The following is a 20,455-nucleotide window of genomic DNA, read 5'->3' as shown; positions in this document are numbered from 1 at the left end:
ATTGTATTTTCAAGAAAATCCCCAACTTTCCACCAAACTAGTTTTTGCTTTTGGCTTCTGCCTTCCTGTAGCTTCTTCTCTGAGTAAACCCTTACACTGGATCTGGCCTGGATTTCAATGTTGGGGTAGCTATTTGCCAAGCTACTGATGAAAGCTTAGACTTACTTGCCTATCAGGGACTTTCTTGCCCTTCTTACAACTCAGAATAGCAACCTGGAATCTGGAGAACCTAATGCCTGCATAGCAAGCAAAATTTTCAGACAGGATTCTCGTATTTTAAGTGCCGTATTATTTTCCAGCACAGTACTTCTGAATCTTGGCTGGCAGCCATGCATAGGGCAAAGCTACTGACAGTAATGTCCAAATGCTTTGCTGGAGAAAATAATATTCCATTTATTATTGGTAGTAAATGAGACAGTTCTGCTCCATTTCCTGACAGAAGGAATAACTCTGCCCACCCCTTCAAGCCCTCCAATCTCAAACACCATAAAATAATATATGTAAAAAATAAAAATGATGGAAAACTGAGTCAATGGATAAATACAAAATTACCACTGAAAGTAAAGTTCAATACACAGACATTTTCTACCTCATATTAACTTCTTTCAAAGTATTGGTAAGTGTTTCGGTCACTGGTAGGTGACATTCTTTCAACAATAGATTGGTCACAGAACCAAATTTCTGTAAGCTATTTTCTTGCTTTTCCAATTCTTCTTGTAGGCTCTAAAACAGATAGAATAATAAAAATAATAAAGAGATATGTGAGGCATTACAGTTGCACAATGTAGAAACGTTTCAAAATAGTACGCAGCAGTTACATCATACAGGTTATGGATGCAAAACGTGAATCCATGGGTGTTGCATCTAAATAGAAAGTTGTTTGTTGAATATAAAGTCTGTTGTTTGATTCATGTCAAACAATATCAAGGCATAGCAAAAAGTAAATTTTAACCGAAAATTTTTGCAAAATGTAAATGCCTTGTAAAAGAAATTATTCTAAACAAGCACTCTCACATGGAAGGAGTAAGTGCATGGGACTGCTACAGAAATAAAAACTTAGCTCATGAAATAACATAAATAACTTTTTCCTGTTTAGAATGAGACCAAAAAAGTAGCAGCATAAAAAAGCTTTATTCTGAAAAGAATGTTCTTGCTCTTTCACTTACCAGTCTGAAGTACTGCTGGCAGAGAATATGTTCCTTTTTTTTTTAAACCTTAAATATTTTGTGGATATTATTACAGTTTGGACAGTCCAGCAAATCTCAACCTGATCAAACAGTATAGTCAAAATCTTCATAAGCAAAAGAAGTAATTTTCTGTTTTACTGACTCCACATCTCTGACATGTAAAAAATGAAAACCTAGCAAAATGGCTGTAAAGTCCACTAATGTAAGTTCTTCAAATCTTGGTTTGCAAAGCACTGTTCATGCTTAGGGTATTTGATTTTAAATAAGTCTGGACTTGAAATCACTCATCATACATAATAATGGGAACTTAAATTTGCTGGCAAATACTAAACACAAAGTCTTGTTACTTTAAGCATCTGGAAATGTTGCATAATTATTTTTTATTCCAATGACAACAGCTTTCTTTGAATTACAAGTTACTCTGTGTACTAGAACAATAATTTTAATAATTTTAAATGTATTTAAATTAATTTATTTCAATTAATATTAACTAATAATTTTATAACAGGACTCTCATTGTATTTAATGCTTTCTTTACAGTGAGAAATCACTTGAACATGAGAGCGTCTCAGCTTTTAGAACACTTTCTTTCATTTTCAATCCACTGCAATCAGAGGGTGGGGCGGGTGAGTTTTAAAACGTGATCTCAACATGTAGCTCAGAAGCCTGATGAAGCAGAGCAAGAAACTTTAGTTTTAATGGTCACTAGCATGATATAAAAATTTTTAACAATTTGACAGTCTAGATCAAAATTTAAAGAACAGCATCAAAAATCTAAAAAGAAAGCAAGTGACACCATTTTATTTTTCTGCAAAATCAAATGGCTGTTTGATAATGTGTTCTCTTAATGTCATGTGATTATAATGTGCCCGTGTGTCTGTACTTCCATTTTTTATGAACCAAAATGTATAGTTATCTGCATCCATGCAATAGAGAACAAAATCCTTGAATCCATCCTTAGAATGTCAAGAGGCAAGATATTTTTTTCACCTGAAGGTTATCAACTTGGACTTTCACAGCTTCCAAAGAACCAGTAAGAAGACAAAAACGGGACAAAGAATATCTGGCTTCTGTCAGATAACTATTCAATTCTTCATAAGCCACTTTGTAAATGCTCCACTGATCAAGAACAGATTGCAACAGTGTCTTCAGCTGGCTAACCTAGGAGGAGGGAGAAACAAAGAAAAACAAAAAGCATTCAAGATATTTGGGTTTTGTTTAAATTATTTCCTTCCTTTTGATCTTAGATACTACTTGTTCTACATGTCCACTCTTAATCCTGTTGTAGAAATGAAGATTTTGCTGGGTTTACACTAGGTACAGCATAATGTTCTGTTTCATTTGCTGGGACTGAGAAGATACCAAGTCCATTCTACTTTGGTCCAAAGCAGGATGAAGAGGTATTGCTTAAGACTATGAAACATTTACCCCTAGAGCAGGCAAATCAGAAAAAGTACCACTAACTAACTAAAGGTACCACTACCAGCAGAAAAGGTAGCACTAACACACTGCATTCCTCCTGAGAAAGCGAACTGATGTTGATCAAGTTCTGGATAATGACAATGCTGATCTCTTCCTTATTCTGCGAGATGTGTGTGTTTGAAAACGTCGTTCCTTACAGATCATTTGGTACTTTTCCTGTAAACATCAGGACGCATCTAAAAAGCTTCAAATACAAGGATTAAAACCATCCTTGAAATAGGAAATTACTCATTTTATATGGAGTGTACACACAAACTTGGGTATGGATGGAAACAGTGACACAATTCAGAATCTCCTCCCTTACAATACAGAAGAAATCCACTAGCTGCAAACTTCTAAACTCTTCCTCTCCTCCATGCCCTATTTCTGGAGCTACAATTTTTGCCCCTTGATGATTCTTTTACCATGTGATCCAAATTGGCCCAGGAATGGTTAATTTCTTGCAGTGTATTCATAACTGCAGAAGAGACTTCTTCCTTCTTGTTCTGTATCAAAGAAAGACCACTCTGTTCTACATTTTCTACTTCTTTTTCTTTTGTTCTTATTAATTCTTCTAATTCCTGGAAAGAAAAAAAAAAAGGTATGTGAGTATTTTTCTTTGTTTAATTTGCTAGATAATGTCTTGAGATAGAAAACATGCCCATAAGCACCTTAGTTTAAAAAATAGGAAAGTCACACTTCCATACTCTGGCCTTTTATTCTCAAGAGAATCATAACTCATAAGTGATGTTATTTAATATCTTATGTTCCCTTTAGAGCATAGTTGTTGGCCTTTAGTTTAAATAGAAGCCTGTCCTCTGTATTAAACTTCTGTGTAATCTTCTGCTGTCATTTAAGAGTCCAAAACTCATTAAAAATAGGGCTGTTTGAATACATGGGAAAATTACTGTGTGTCGTAGATTGTCCTAGAACACTGAGAGGGCTTTTTAATAATCCAAAGCTGCCTTAAGCCTCTGGAAAAAAAGGAATTCTGCCAGCCAAGGAAAAGGATGAAATGACTTCCTAGGGAAAGATGTCAATTTGCCATGTCTTCCCTTTATTCCTTTACCAGGCCCCAGCAAAGCCCCTTGCCTGAGGACAGCAAACCTTCCCTTTTTCTAGATGACAAGTTCACTGGAGTCCAGCCAAGGACAAGAAGCAAGAGACTGCAGGAATTTTCTTTATTGCCTCCTCCAAGTTGCATGCCATTGGGAAGCATTAACAAGCTTGACAGTGTTTCGCTCTGCTCAGTGTTCCCACACACTAACACAAGAAAATGGGAAGAAAAATAAATGGTTGGCCTGAAAAACAGCTGAAGAAAACAGGGCTGAGTACATAAGCACTGAGGCCATGACAACTTTTTAGTGGCTTGTTTTGCTGCTTCAGGCAAGTGCTGACTGTGTTGCTGACTTAAGATGACACTGGATGAGTCATGGAAATGCTGATTCAAAGTTCACAAGTTTTATCATGTTTTATCAACGTAACATTTCCTAGTCACCAAGCCTGTGATCTTCCTCATAGCATACAAATGAAATTAAACACTGAAGGAGAGAAGACAACACTTGGTGAGCAATCATGAGCCACATAGCATGTTCCCATAAACTCATTCCTAGCCAGGAAACTACCTAAGTAATTTCACGGCATGGAGATCCAAGAAAGTCCTGCAGTGCTCTGACTCATGTGGAAGCTGTGTAGCTTCAAATAGTGCAAATGCTGAGTCTAAGCAGAGGAGGAAAGTGTGGCTTGCAGACTTCAGGCCAGCAAAAATTTGTGTTTACCTGTCTGGACGTTAAGTAGTCAGTGTGATATAGAAAGCAGACTGTGAGGTGACAACAATCTTGAAATGTCCCTACATTAATTAGTACATCTTGTCATCTCAGGTCATATTTTAATTTTCTGCAAGCCTTTTGACAGACCATCAGGAAAAGAAACCACCACAATAAAACTCTGGGCAAACTGAAAACCCCTGTCTTTCAAAAAATTACTCTTCTGCTACGAATCCAGAAAACACCAAGTGAACCACTGCCATAACAGACATTGTAGAGAGTGGGCAGAGTATTCAAAATTAAATTCTGACTAGTCTTAAAAAAAACTTGCCATTACCAGAATTTATCCTTGCACATATTTCTTGCACACTTTATTTCGACATACATATATGTGAGAGCATTTTTGCTGTACTGTTTATTCTTAGCCTTTCCTTCTGTATTATTTCATATTTCTTCAAACTTCTAGCCATGACCTTGTTCGAGACTACAGCCTTGTAGGAATGCATTTTTTTTACCAGCTGACAACAGAGCAAACACTGATTAGTTGTATATAGTAAATTTGACTTTCCAAAATGTGGATTTAAACATTAAAAAAGGCATTTAAGTTTGTGCAAGGTTGCTCCAAAATTCAGAATCTAAAACAGGGAAAAGTTTCAAACACCAAGAATAGCAAATATTCCTGTTTCTCTGTGAAAAGGGGTTTCTTATTCATAATTTTAAACTCATAACTTCAGTAAAGACCTACTACTCTTTCTGATTTGTGATGGAAAAAAAATAATTGCCTTCACTTATTAATATGACACTAGACAGCAACTAACATTGGTTAATAAATAAACTGCAGCTTTTGTACTAGTTGAACCGAATACCTGGGAGTGTCTGATACAGTTATTTCTTAAACAATTTGTTTCTCTGCTGATCAAAGTCTTACCATGCATAAATGGCTCTCCAGCTTCCCTGACCAAAAGGAACCATAAAGGTGATAAATCAGATTCAGCTTTGAACTCCAGCCAAGCACAGCCTGACGTGTATGTCAGGCTACACTAAATTACCCTTGCCTCAGTCATATGGGCTAATTGTGCTGAAACCATAAAGATACCTGAATTAAATCTAAGCACTGCAAAGCAGTTTGATAACATAAGAAAAAACATATCTGGCCTAGCCAATTATTTGCCTTTACAGAAAACAAAGATGAGTTTAACACATTGGTGAATATAGATTAAATTCTCTTATGCATTTCATTTGAATAGACTTTCAGCTGTTCTGTTTGTGAAGTCTTATAAGCAAGATCATTTTCATCCCATTCATTAAATGCATACAGCAATGACATCCGCAGCAAAGTAAACACACTTTCTTACTTTCTTTCAATGGGGTGAGAACACCAAGATTTTCGGCATACAATTGTTGTGACAGAGTCTAAGTACACATTTGATCTGGTGTAAAATTTATTATTTAGTTTCTGGTAGAGCAAAATACTTCTGAGCGAAAATTATCTGATGCCTGATACCAGGTAGAGGCCTTGTTTATAAATTCAGAAAGATCTGGTTTGCCTGTACCCTGTAAGTTTGAACTCTAGTCTGACAGCTCCAGAAGCAAGCTTCTATTTAAATATGTGCTATTCTGAGTAAGACGTTCAGAGTCAATTGTGATACTCTGTTCACTTCTGTGTAATTCTTGTATTAATTTCACATGAAAAACTGAGGTGGTTCTGAACTTATGTGCATTATATATAGCTGAGCTTTGCCTCATCCCATCTTTGTCCATCATAATCACAATTCTCCTTCAGTCTTCTGAACACAAAAGGGAATCCAACACTATTTCCTTTCCTGGATAGTCGAATATTTAGAAAAAAAATATTCCAAACACATTTTTAATAAAAACATAAAACCTTCTTGGATTCTGGCATTTTTCTTTGAATAGTTAGGTGGCATATATCAAGTGGAAAAAGAATGGAAAAAAAGGGAGAGTGAAGGCAAGGTCATGATAAGGCAGGAAAAAACAAGTTTCCAACTAGTCAAGCATGGTGTTCATGACATCAAGTTGCATAAGACTGGCTAAACAGGAATGGGAACATATTCCTTTAATGGCCTTCTAATTCCATATAGCTGGCACCCTTGGAAATGACCGTGCTTTAATGCACACTGCAAAAAGAATGACTTTGGTTGCTATTAAAAATCTTTGGGACATTATTGTTCCTTCCTCCTTTGTTATTGCTTGCACACTAGGAATGAAATCTCTCCCTCACTGAAGCAAAGGGGAGCTCTGTCACTGACTTCACTGGTATGAAGATTTCACATGGCTTTATTGACTGCTGTTTCCAACTGTTGGAAAGAGAATATTATTATTTATAAGGAGACATTACCTGACAGTCTTTCAAAGCATTCTGTACCGAAGCCTGGTCTCCAATTAGCTGTTGCTGTTTCAGCTTCTTCTCTTGGGTTTCAAACCAAGTTTTTAGGCACTGCACATTATTTTCATACTCTGTCCAGGACTCCTGCAGACCTTCCAATAGCTGGATCTGCCAAGAAATATGAGTATATACTTTCTCATACAATTATATTTACTGTTGGGTCAATTAAATAAATCAGTGAAGACCAATGCTGACCAGTGCTTTCTCAGAATTCAGTGCTTTCAGAATTTAAAAATAATATCTGCATTCAAATTTAAATATATCTGCTATTTGTAAAAGAGTTCATAATCAAAAAACATGGTTTATCAAGTAATAATATAAAGAGATAACATATTAAAATATTATGACACACTGAAAGAAGCTAACACTTTAGCAGAACACTTATGTGAAGTGGAATTCTTATCAGAGGTCCAGGACCTCAGGATTTCCCAAACAAAACTAAGCACACAAATACACATTTTCTATTCCTTATTGATAACTCTGGTAAGGCAGATGAAGATTTATATTACCTCCTTTGTCAACTGACTGCTTTAAAGTTACTTAGATAATTCTGATTGTTCTAGGTGTTATTTAACAGCTAATGAGATAGCACTTCTATCCTTAAAAAAAAAAGAAGGAAAAGAAAGGAAAGAAAGGAAAGAAAGGAAAGAACAGAAAGAACGGAAAGAAAGGAAAGAAAGGAAAGAAAGGAAAGAAAGGAAAGAAAGGAAAGGAAAGAAAGGAAGGGGAGGGATAAATTTAAAGCAGCAGCATCGCCATAAAAAGCATTCATATTGCTTAAGACAAACTCCAGTCTAGGGAATGAGCTATCTTAATTAGCTGTAGTCTTGATTAGAATTGGTTAAGGATGTGATCGTAAGCAGCAGCCTTGGCCACAGGGACAATGAGACAGCTGTGAGTGAAGTAAGGAAAGCAGGTAGCAGACTGAAGATCCTTAGAATAGCAGACTTTGGTTTGTTCAGGTAAACATAATCCCATGGGAAGCTGTATTGAAGGACAAAGGAGTCCAGGAAGCTGGTTGATCTTCAAGGACAGCTTCCTCAAGTCACAAAAATGACAAATCCACAGAAAGCAGATTGCAAAGAATGGGCCTAAAAGCATCGCCTGGCCATGCAGGGCTGATGTTAGGAAAGGAGAATCTTGGCTGGAACTAACTAGTGAGGGAGAGAAGTCCTTCTGGTTACTCTTCACAAGTACATCAGCAACTAATGAGAAACCACAGAATAGTCTGAGGTACTTGTACTTGTCCACAGTGTCTTCTTTGCTCTGATCTTACTGAAAAGGTCTCCCTTCGTGCTTCCCGGGTCTTCATGCCAACTAACAAATTTTGGCATACAGAATTACTACTCATGGTAGAGGAAGAAAGAATTAGGGGCTACTTAAGGAAGCTGGACATATAAAAGTCCACAGAAACAGACAAGATGCATCCAAAAGTGTCAATATCACTTCAAGGCTGCTGCACCTTTAGAAGGTCCTGATGGTTGGAGGAAGTTGCTGGTGACTGGAAAAAGGCTATACAGCAAATCCTGCCAAAAGCCATTCCCATGTGCATAAAGAACAAGTAGGAGGAACAAGCATAGTCTTATCAAGGGCAAATTGTGACTGACTTAGCTGATTGCCTCTACTGTTATAAAATGACTGACCCTGTGGACAACTGAAGACTAGTAGATGCTGTTTACCTTCGGATTTTGTAAGAGTTTTGTTATGGTACCCGTAGGCCAGCAAAACCTAGGAGACATGGGCTGGATGGGAGGTCTACAAATGAATGAACTGATCAGAGTCATCAGGCTTAAAGGCGAGTGTTAAATATTTCAATATCTATCTGGCAGCCATTTACAAGAGGCATCTTCAGGGTCAGTCCTGGAGTTGATATTAATACCTTCATTGATAAACTGAATGACATGGTGGACTGTGCTTTCAGCAGATTCATAGATGACACTGATTTGGGAGAAGTAGTTGATATGTTAGAGAGTAGGGCTGCCATTCAGAGAAAACTCAACGAGACAGAGGAACAGGCTTATCAATACTCATGAAATTCAGAAAAGACAAATGTACAGTCCTGCCTCTGCGACAAAATAACCTCATGCAAAAATACAGGCTGACAGCAGGCTGGATAGAAGAGAAGGACCAAGGGGCTATGGTGGGTAAAAACTTGAACAAAATAAATGAGCAGTGTGTATTTGTGCTGATGAAGACCAACTGCATCCTATGTTAGATTACTGACAGTGCACACAGCAGGTAAGGCAAAGTGGTTCTTTACTTCTTCTTGACATTTATGACCCATTTTGGGCCCTCCAGTGCACAGGAGAGATTGACAAACTAAGTGAATGGTCACCAAGGTCATTAGGGAGCTGGAGCGTATGACGTATGAGGAGAGGCTGGCTTCATTCAACCTGAGGAAAAGGTTGAAGAAAGAAAGCACCTCACTGTGCTGTCCACTCCTTACGGGGAGGTATGGGGAACATAGAGGTAGATTACTCTTGGAGATGAGCATTAAAAGGAGAAGAGATAATACTCACAAGTTGCAAAAAGGGAAATTCTGATTGGGAACAAGGAAAAGACTTGTCCACCACAAGAGTGGTTAAGCACAGGAATGAGCTGCCCAGACAGAGTATGGAATCTGTCCTTGGAGATTTTAAGAACTCAGCCAAGTAAGTCCCTGTGCAATCTGATCTAACCATAAAGCGAGCTCTGTTTGAGCACGAGGTTCGACTAGATGATCTGCAGAAGCTTTTAACTGTTATAATCCTATAGTTCTATGTATTTTGAAAGTTCACTATAGAGGAGCTAGTTTTTTTTCTTTACCTTTTCTGTTATCAGGCCTTGCAGGATCTGCCAACGTCTGTTCATTGCTCCGAGCTGTTCTGCAAAATCAGTTTTGTCGCTACGTTTACTTTCAACATCCTGGCTGCTAATTTGTAGCACTGATTGGTTCACAAAGTCCACCGTCAATTGTTTGCAATTTAAATCTATCTTGAAACCCTATTAGAAAAGAAGGCAACAAACAATCCAAATCATAAGTACTGTAATTTCTCATCCTCCAGTGAAACAGAGGAAAATTGTTTGCAAATTACAACTTTACCACAATTTGGCTAAAAGGATTTTTAGCAACTGAACAGCAATTAAAAACAGTGTTACTTTTCCTATTGAGAAATAAAGCAGCAATACACTATCTTTGGAGCAAAGAATCTGCCTTGTACCCCGCCCCTCCCTCCAAAATAAAGAAATGTATCTGTAAACTTATTGATTTGGTCTCAAGGATCGGATTTAAGGAAAACTGAGTACATATTACTTTTTTCACTTTATTTAGTCTTAATTTTTTTAATACAAAACCAAAGAATAATAACAAGAAGTGTTTTTTCAGGAGACTAGTGAAGCAAATCTGACATTGAGAAGAAAGTCACTCCACGCAGATCTATTACAAGCATGCTGCCAGCGTAGCTAAAGAAATGAAATTGTGTTACATCTATTCTCCTCAATAGTTATCTCAAGATATAATATCTTTCATTATCGCCTCAGATTCTGATCAAATTATTCTTGATCTGTAAATCACTGGCCACCTTCAATTCAAGAACAGGCTACACTTTGAGAAGAAGGTGATATTCTGCAGACAATTTATAAAGCAACTTACATAATTTGCAAAGTGCTTTGTGGTTTTAGGAGAAAGACAGATATGATAAGGTTCAATCACATGCATATTGCTTTGGATTTACCTGGAAATTAAGGTTATATTCCTGCTATAACTAAAGAGCAAAGTAATTTTGGCTTTCCACAGTATCAAATATTAGCCAGTTCTAACTTGTGTACAATTCTAACCACTCTGCAATGTAATTTGTTGTGGTTTGTTGTTGCTTGTGGTGGATTTTTGTTTTGTTTTCCTTAATCAATAACATTTCCACTCAGTACCTTGTACTTCCGGACATAATCCTGAATGACTTGCTGTCCTACTACATTTTTTATATTCTCTTCATCCTGATGAATGACATTTTCCATCAGGGAAATCCAACTCATAACTTCAGTGATAGCATGGCGAGAAGGAATTTTGTCCATCTGAAGCTGTAGAGATAATACTTTTAATACGCATGTTGTGAAGAAAATGGCTAAGAATTTCTTGCTTTGCATTACCATAGTACACTTCCTTTATGTGATCTTATTATAATGTTATTCTACAACCCTAACATCACTGAAATTTATAAAATGAAAATAAGTAAAAAAAACCAAAACAGTAGGAGATATATTCTATAACTACATGCATTCTAATAAGAAAATATATTAAAGGCTTCTTATTTCCATTCTTCATTGTACAAAGGAACTGGAGAAACTCAACAATTCAATTTCTGACTTCTTAAAGGTTCTGCATTCTCACTCCATAATTATGTATCGATTTTAAGCTACACTTTTTGTGCCCTTGTAAACAGCTAATGAATAGATGTACCAATGTGTTAAAAAACTCTCACCTGTTCTTTGGCTAAAATTTAACAAATATAACTGTGAAAGTCTGAAATTAACATCAATTGGTGTTAGACAGTATGGGCAGACAGGATCTGTACCTAAGTATAAGCTCTCCCACACTAAACCAGGAATAACATTGTTCCTATCTTGCCTCACATGGATAAATTGGGGAATGGAGAAGGTATCTCTTGAAAGCAGTGCCAACCGTATGGTCTGAATTTTATGGAATATAAAAGGCCATAACTGGCCTTCCTCACCTGGTGCAATTTCTCTTGTACTGCTGGGATTTGTGTGAGCAGTTCTGTCCACTGACTGTCAATGTGGGACAATCCTGCACGCAATGCTGCTGTATCCACCTTCTTCAGCCTGAGGAGCTGGTTCCCGATACTCAGAACAGAAGATTTCTGTGATGATTTAGCATCCACTTCTTTTGAAAACTCCTGTAAGCAGAATAATTTTTGTGGAAATAATCAGCTATTTGTTTATTGTACTTAAAGCTTTACCTCAGAAGCAGTTGTGGGGTTTTTTTTGTATACTCACTACTTCAACAATGAGAAAAGGTGTTATCATATATCTGCTCAATTATTTATTTGTAATTGGTGTCCTAGGTCCATGAACGACTTACCAAAAAGGAGTTCAGTTGGTCTCGGACTGTTTCCAGTTCCTGAGGAACCATCAAAGATTGCTGGCTCCAAAACTCAAGTCGCTCCTTTGCAGATTGTAACCAATGTGTCAGTTCATTTGATTCACTTTGATACCTGTAAAGATGTTTACAGAAATCTAAAACAGTCATCATCACTTCTGGCCTCCAACTGAGCACTCTCTCCTCCATATGTTAGAGTAAGATACTATATGCCAGATTTAAAATAAAAATAATTTCTTTTTCCTTTATCAAATTGCAGAAAAGAAAAATGATTCAATTTTAAGGACAGGAATGGTATCAGGAAGCTCTTATTTTAGCCATTACACCTACAATTCCTAAGAGCGTCTTTATTTTGCCTCTTAGGAAAAACTAAGTTTAATGAAGGACTAGTAACTAGGTTACAAATCTGTGTGGGAAATCTGTAACAGAACCCCACCCAACCCACATGAATAGATTTTTCTTTCCATTAGAAGGCACAATCTTCCCAAAGCTTTACTACAAGATACCTCAGAGCAGATTTTTTTGTGTGTTCAGAAACTATTTCCATATCATTTAATATGATAAGCAACTAGTGAGATGTCAGAATAATAGTGTCTCCACATGATCTTTATACATAGAAATTATTGTGAGCCAACAAGCCAGCCATATTATGAGCAGACAAAGCTTGTGCATCACTTAGATAACTCATTTCAAAAGTAGCATATGAACATTAGTAAAGGCAGCTCAATGCTCCCCTCCATATATGCAATGACACAGACCCACAAGAACTCCGCAGCGGCAATGTCCCTACCAGAACATGCTGAGGCTACTCAAATCACGTAGCAAAGCACACATCCTTTCTTATCAGTTTGTGTGCACATGGGGTCTCTAACTCAATCATCTAAATATGATATCTTCTGATGTCCTCCCACCAGATGTTATACAGTACATGTTTTATTGCAAATGAGAGAGTATGAGAGTAATTCTATGGAAACAAAGCAGGATAGTGTAGAGTAGTCAAACTGTCACATACAGCTCAATGTACTTTCCTTTAAATGTCAAATCTAATAGTTTTAGGTTAAGAATGACTCTGATCTGAACAACACGGGTGAAGAGGTTTATACTGTCCATTATATCAGCATTACCTTGTCCAGTGCTTTAGTATTGTCTCCAGCCTGTGAAGCTCCTTGGTAACCATGCTGGTGTTATTCAACCAGCGTTCTCCTAGTTGGTTTAGTTGACTTTCAAGATCTGAGCAGCTGACAGAAAAAAGGAGCCTTTTCCCATCATCCAGCACTTGGTATAATTTAGGTTGGTGTTCAGTCAGGTTAAATCTCAGATGCTGTAATGACAGAAGAGACGGTTAGATAGCACTGCATGTCTCTGCTACCACACTTTCTTAGCCTTTTTTTTTTTTTTTTTTTAATAGTTTATTGCATTTTGTAGCATATCTAATGTCACCAGGGCACATCACATTTTTCTCCTCTGCTCCAGCTCTAGAACTCCCTGAGAACCATCTCACAGGTAACCTGCTCAAAATCTGAAGAAAGTCTGCCAAAAAAACCCTCACTTCAATATTGACACCTCCTTATGACTAACTCCTCCTTGGTCTAGATATTTTACACTCAAAAAATTTCAAAAGAATCTCTGTGAGGCAACATCATTTCTGCGAGAAATTGATTAAAATGACAGAATTTAGTCTGTCATCTGCTGAAAACTCTACTGCAATGAAAGTTATAGGTGTCCAACATTAAGTTATTAACAGTGGCCACTCTTCAGCCCTTTCAATGCCTATCTTCAGTTTTCTGGTCATCTAACTCTTCTTTTACTGATCTTCTCTCCTGGCTACAAATGAGAAGATCACGCACCCATCCAAATCTCTGAACACAGAAGCCAGTTGTTATCGTACAGTAAAGCAAAAAAGGCACTGAAAAAGGAAAGGCTCTTAATACTCATACCCTGAATCCAGCCTGCAGTAGAGACAGATTTCATTTAAATGGCAACTTGTGGATGCATAAAGAATTTGTATATGTAGGCAAATATACCTGCCAAATTCCACTATCATTATACAAATAGGACAAATTTTCAAAACATCTGTGTATTTCAGTAAGCTTGAGCACAAAATGTATATGCATTCCTACTTTTCAGTTTTGCTGAAACTAATCCGAAGATGACATGCACAAAACTACCAGTGTCATGGTGAGAACACAAACTTTTTATTTTCTTTCACATAAATAGAGCTCTAATAATTTTAACAGAATTTTATGTTTATATGTGTGTGTCTGTATGTATATATGTGTGTGTCTAATGTATAACATATATAAACAAATTAATGTGTAACTCCTAGAGAGCAGCATAAAAAATTCCAAGATTTTAATAAATTAATTATGATGGATTTTTAACATAAATGTAGACATAGGAAGAGAGAAAAATAAAAGTACTGAAAGTTAAGCTATAGCAGAGTCTGAGAATCTGAATTTGAATAACCTAATTTACATAATTGACAAGAGAAACAAAAGATGAGAATGAATTTAGGGTCAGGACCAACACAAACAATGTCTAGCATTAAACAAAACCAAAATAAAGCCTACAATCAATAGATTGCTTAAGTTCTTCTCATACCATTGCAAAAGCAGAAAGCTGCCTGATAAAGGGAAAATATACATAAATTCAGAGTAGAGAAGTTGTCAATTTGCAAGAAAAATGTGTCTGATGTTTTTCTGTAAATTGAAAAAAGAAAACAAATGAAAAAACCCTAACCAAACCGTATGGTGTATAACAAGACAAAAACACTATATCAGAATTCTAATTTTGAGAAGAGACTGAAAAAACAGGATGTGGTAGAAAACCTATATTTATTCTACTAGTTCCTGTTGCAGTTGAGGAGAAGGCAACTTGGGGAACTGCAGGTTGTTCATCCTCATCTTGCTCTCTGGAAAGATCATGGAGCACATCCCATTGGAATCCACTTTCAAGGTCAAAATGACAAAAGTTAATCAGGAATATTCAGCTTGGATTCACTAACTTGACATCCTTTTATGACAAAATTACTGTCTCTGTGGATCAGACTGACTTCAGTATGGCCTTTGACACCATCTCCCACAAGACCCTCCTCTGGAAGCAGAGAGAATGCAAGCTGGATAAATGGACTGTGATGTGGGTTGAATACTAGCTGCATTACCAGTCTCAAACACTAGTGATCCAAGGCTTGATGTCTGGCTAGCAGACTGTAGTGAGCAGAATCCTCTAGAGATTGTTGATATTTGAGCCCAAACATCTTCAACATTTTCATTAATGGCATGGATGATGACAGAGAGTGGTCTCTCAGTAAATTTGTGGATGACACTAACATAGGGACAGTGGTTGAGACACAAAATGGCAGACTTAGTCCAGAGACACTTTGGCAAACTCAAGATTGGAGGCAGAAGAAACATTAGGAGGCTCAACAAGAAGTATAAATTCTGTTCCTTCTCAGTACAGGCTAGGAAGGGAATGGCTAGTGTATTTAACTTGGCATCTTCTATAATTAAGACATTGTGAATAAGGCAAGCCACAGCACTGGCCTACATCAGAACTGTAAACAAGTGACTTATGTTATTTTATTATCCTCATCTACATGGTGCTGATGAGGCCACATCTAGTGCATCTGGTTCTGCTGTGTCCCCACCTCCCATCGAGTCCAAGAAGAAGGAAGTAGTCAGGGTTTGGTGTAGAGCTAATATATTAAAATGTTTGGGGACCTAGAACACATGTCCTTTAAAAAGAGGCTGAGGGAGGTGTGTTTGTTTTGGATGGACAAACAGGAACCTAAGGGTCAGTTTAACCAAGGCCTAAAGCTATTTGGAATAGAATTAAAATGATGACAGAGGTAAATGCTTGCCAGTAGTGCCACACAATATGAAAAGGACAATGGTGACAAGCTGAAAGTTGAAGGTTTAGATTGGGCATTACAGAAAACCTTTTCAGCAGGAGGTGGTGTGCCACTGGAGCTCAGCTGTGGGATCTCCATCTTTTGAGGTTTCCAAAGTCATTGCTGATCCAGTCTATGGCAATTGTCCTGCTTCAAGTGGGAGGCTGGACTAGATGACCTTCAGAGGTCCTTTTAATGCAACTTCTCCATAAAGAATGCCTAAAAAGCACCAACCTGAAAAAGTGTAATCCGGTCTGTAAGCTTGTCCTCTGTCTCTTCCACCAAACCAACAGTGGGGATGCTGCTTTCAACAGACTCCAGCTGTCTGGTAAGTTCCTGGTAATCTTCATCCAGACGCATCCAGGTCTACAAGCACAAATTCTCCGTATATATCATGAAAATTGAATCTAGGTATCTAGAATTTTCATTACTTGCTTTCTGAAAGTGAAATCCTACAGCTGCATGGTTGTGAATCTACAGAAATAACAGTACAAATGTCCAGTGAACTTATAAGACGACACTATCTCTGTGTCAAACTCAAATTTTGGCTAGAACAAATGGGTAAAGTTGTTGTGTTCTCCTTGTCAGCTAAAGCTAAGCAGTTCTTGTAAATTTAGAGGAACACAACCTGTGTCACCTGAAGGTCAAAACAGTTAAACAGCAAAGTTTACATGTAGTCTATCAGTACCTTGTGTGTATGACAAAGGGGACTGATGTCCACCAATTTTTTCCAAGCATAGGAAATAAACATTCTAGAATACCCTAGTGGTGGATCACGATGGCAGTACAGAAATGAACTGAGAAATTCTCACCTCTAGAATGTATTCCAGCTCCACACCCCGTTTATGAGCCAGCTTTAATATAGCTGAAGCTTGTGTCATTAGCTCTGAATGTGACCGAGTGTCCTTCAAGAGGGAAAAGCTACTCATCTTCCTAAAGAGCGTTTCTATCAGGATCATGTGAGACTCCAACCCCTGAAAATATTCCTGAGAAATTTGGGTGTGAGGGAGAGAGTAAAGAGATAATAGAAAATAGAAAGTGCAATTGTTACTCAATTCATTACCCCTAAAATAACATATTAAGATAATAGCAGTACAATCATCTGTTTACATAGAATTAGGCAAACTTTTCACTCCACCAACATTTCACAAAATCAAACACACAATTTAAAAAGGACAACGGCCTTTTTAAAGAAAGAAAGAGGTGATACTTTCCATGCAAATTCCATCCCAGCTATCATTCCATAAACAAAAATAGTGTAAGTCAAATATGTACCACCAAAAAATTATGTCTAATAAAAACATGTGGAAAAGTCTTGTTATATTTCATGGGTGCTACCAGCAAATGTAAATTCATGTTGGAAAAAAAATTGAGTGGCTGATTAAATTGCTATGTAACATGACAGAACACAAATAAGAACTTGTTATGAGAATAAGGAAGAAAATGAAATCTACCTGGCTTCACCTTCAACAGAGCATTTGAAAGCCATTCAGTCAAAACAGTTAATTGATTCCAGTTTAGAACACAGTAAGTTTTAACATATCCTGATGCCCAGCATTCTGAAAAACTCCTGAACCTTTAGGAACAGAAGGTTAGCAATCCACTGTGACCAGGCTTATAGTCATGATTAATCCTGAAATATATTATAGTTTCTTACCTTATGTTTGTCAAGTAGAGCCTGAACCTCTTCCTTAGAAACAACAATCATTTTATGGTCACCAGCCATCTTTTCTTGGCCTGTTTCTACCAGGTCAGCCAGGTCCTGCAAAGCCCGTTCATATTGCCTTTTAAGAGCCAGATTCTGATTCAGGTCACTCCGTCTGGATCCTATGATCATCATCAGCTCATCATACTTATCCTTGGGGGCAAAAAAGCAGCAACGGTGATTATTATTTCACACCTTATATGTGTCTTCGTGGAAGCAACCTTACTGTCCCTGTATTCCTCTGTGAATACTAGAAGAATAACATATATTTCCAGCTTGAAAAGACACGTGCAGGTATATCAACTAGATCAATAAATTAACAACCTATTATTTAAAGGGAAAAAAAAAATAAGCAAGACATGCAACTCTTTCAAGTGCCTGCATTCGGTAACAAAGTTATCAGAATTCCAAATGCTTGATTTAAGTAGCAAAGGAGTAGGGTGATTTGGCTTAAACCATTAAAAACCAGATGTATGGCTACTGCACACTGCACATGCTGCTTACATTTTGCTTCTTATAATGCAGAGACTTGGATGGACTCCATCATGGCTACAGATTACAGGCATCTCAAAACCAGATTTGTCCCCCTCTCCTGCCCTGGCAGCTTGCTGGTAGCAAGCAAGATAGATACAGCCTGTAGTAAAACCCATATTGGGCATAAAATACCAATATAGAGAAGTGTAGGCAAAGCACAGTGTTTGTTTCAAAGTGCGCCCATACTGCCAAATCACAAAACGAGCCAAAAGGAACAATTTTATCAGTTCCAGCTACAGCTGGCTCTCCTCACTTTAAAAGAGACAATTGTGAGAAGCACAACTGTCAAAAAAGTAAAAAGAAGGCTTTTCTAAAAACTGATATAATGGGCTGGGAGATATGTACACTTAACCTGACAGGAAAAAAAATAAAAACCTGGAGGCTCTGAGAGCAACAGGATAAAGAACTCGGCAAAAGACACAAATGACATCACTTTTTTGTTTGCTTAATAAGTTTATGGTCTAGTTTCAGCTATTTTCTTTGCTTCCAATCTATTATTATGTCATTATGAAGGGTAAAATTGAGTCATAAAACTCACTGATCTTTCTTAATGCATTTCCCTGCCTCAGCATCAAACTGCTCGCAAAGGAGTTTCAACAGCCTTATAGAAGTTCTGGATCAATTGCTCATATATATCTAGTTCAGAGAGCCTTTAGATAGAGTCCCACTACTTAGGTGTGTTCAAAACCTGGTCTAACTGGAAGTACGCAGGAACACATAAGATGTTCTAGTAAAAGCAGAACATTACCAGTTTCCCAGTTTCAGGTCACACTTCACTATCTATCCCCTTTCAACTTTCAGCAGACACTTATGGTTACATGTTTAACTTTAACTATTTGAACAAGGAGTCAACAAGAACTGAGAGGAAACATGTTTTCTTATGATTTTATGATTAATATTGCTAGTAAGAGATGCTAGAAAAGTTGAAAAAGTAGAAAAAACAGGTGAATCAGAGAGAAAACAATCTGTTATACAAATCAAAATGCTTTTAAATATGCTTTGCTAAAGTGCCTTATGAACAGCAAAAAGGAGCATACTAATACCCTTGATATAACCAGACATGTCTAGGATAGAACTCATGAACGATACCTGGATCTTAGACAGCTCTTGCACAGAAGGTTGGTCAATTTGTAGCTTGTCCACACGCTTCTTTAATTCATTGATTCCAGCATCTAGTTCCTTCAAACCTTCTTCTGCCTGCAGTATGACCTGTATTTGAAAATTACATAATTTAGTTTGAAGGTTTAACAACAGTACTATCACTGCCATATGGTAATATTCTTTCCTGTTTTCTGCCTGAAGTTTTAATCAGTCTTTCAATCTGCTAAAATTTTAAAGGATACTATGAAAAAAAAAGTATTAATTCAAAGTTGGGAGAGCCCAGTTTGCTTCTTAAAGTGAAATACAATATGGCATTATTTTTTTAATAACAAGATGTTTTAGTATTCTACATAATTTTATACCAAACTTTGATGTGAAGTTCCATGCTTTAGTTATACTGTACAAGCACAAAAGGACTACTAGTTGTTCTAACACCTTCAAGTATTCTTTTTATTAGCACTCATTCTTGTCATATCTGAGTACCAAGAAAACAACCATCACAGCAGAAGACATGAATGACAGCAAAGAGCTGTGCACAGTTCCCTTTCAGGACCAGGATAGGTCCAAAATTACTGTCAAGGAGAAGGACTTGTACATCCCCTTTTGCACTTGGAAAACTACGTCTTAGGAAAACAGTTTGGTATTTGCAAGTGTATGAGGGTAATAACTTGACTTTTTCAATGGAAGCTACAAGCTTTCCTGGGTCTTTCATTGTAGGAGTCTCTGCTTAAGTAGTGCAAGCCATAACTCAGTTAAAAGTACAAAGTAGGCTCCTGTAGTTAAAAGTCCTCTGTTAAGGTCACTTATTGGAAATTGTCTATCCAAATATGCTTAAAAAAATACACGTGGGTAGAACTCCTGCCTCCTGATAATGCGGGGTATGCACAATACAGTCATTAAACTTAGACTTCTGGCAGTTAAGTTACCTGGCTGATTAAAGGCCTTATTTCTACTTTCCCAATCACAGCTTGAACCAACAGCAACACTTTTAAATTTGAAAGCTTTATCAGCGAAGGTAGATGTTCAGAAACAAATCAATTCAGTTGCTTTTGTTACCATGTTGTTTTCCTATTTGGCAGTTAATCATAGAGGAGTTAAATTTTAGCAAGTCTTTTGCATTGTGGAGGACAGAAAAGAAAGACAAAGCATGCCAGCTCACTTATTCATACAGAAAACTTAAAAATCCTTCAAAATTTGATTATCAGGTATACAAGGCCCAATATTTCTGTTTAGCTGAAGGATAAGTCTCTTCCTCTCAGTCACCTGCTGGCACCAGGCATCAGTAGCTCTTGGGTAACTAGAAATATCTG

General features: G+C 37.2%; 1 protein-coding gene across 1 annotated transcript in view; it reads right to left on the bottom strand.

Annotated features, from left to right (window-relative positions):
* Positions 1–20,455, bottom strand: part of LOC308038661 (nesprin-1-like) — a gene marked incomplete at both ends in the record, with an annotated part of 74,672 nt that overhangs the window by 15,516 nt on the left and 38,701 nt on the right. The window contains 12 exons of the mRNA XM_080341438.1: positions 590–723; positions 2,178–2,348; positions 3,074–3,229; positions 6,774–6,929; positions 9,627–9,803; positions 10,728–10,877; positions 11,531–11,713; positions 11,899–12,031; positions 13,041–13,237; positions 16,040–16,171; positions 17,463–17,663; positions 19,134–19,253. Coding sequence (XP_080197564.1) covers positions 590–723; positions 2,178–2,348; positions 3,074–3,229; positions 6,774–6,929; positions 9,627–9,803; positions 10,728–10,877; positions 11,531–11,713; positions 11,899–12,031; positions 13,041–13,237; positions 16,040–16,171; positions 17,463–17,663; positions 19,134–19,253 — 1,910 coding nt within the window. The remainder of the gene's footprint in view (positions 1–589; positions 724–2,177; positions 2,349–3,073; positions 3,230–6,773; positions 6,930–9,626; positions 9,804–10,727; positions 10,878–11,530; positions 11,714–11,898; positions 12,032–13,040; positions 13,238–16,039; positions 16,172–17,462; positions 17,664–19,133; positions 19,254–20,455) is intronic.

Source organism: Nesoenas mayeri (assembly GCF_963082525.1).
Source record: "Nesoenas mayeri genome assembly, chromosome: 3".
NCBI classification, from domain to species: Eukaryota; Metazoa; Chordata; class Aves; order Columbiformes; family Columbidae; genus Nesoenas; species Nesoenas mayeri.
The sequence above is the reverse complement of the archived record's forward strand: the minus strand, read 5'-3'. Positions and strand labels throughout refer to the sequence as shown.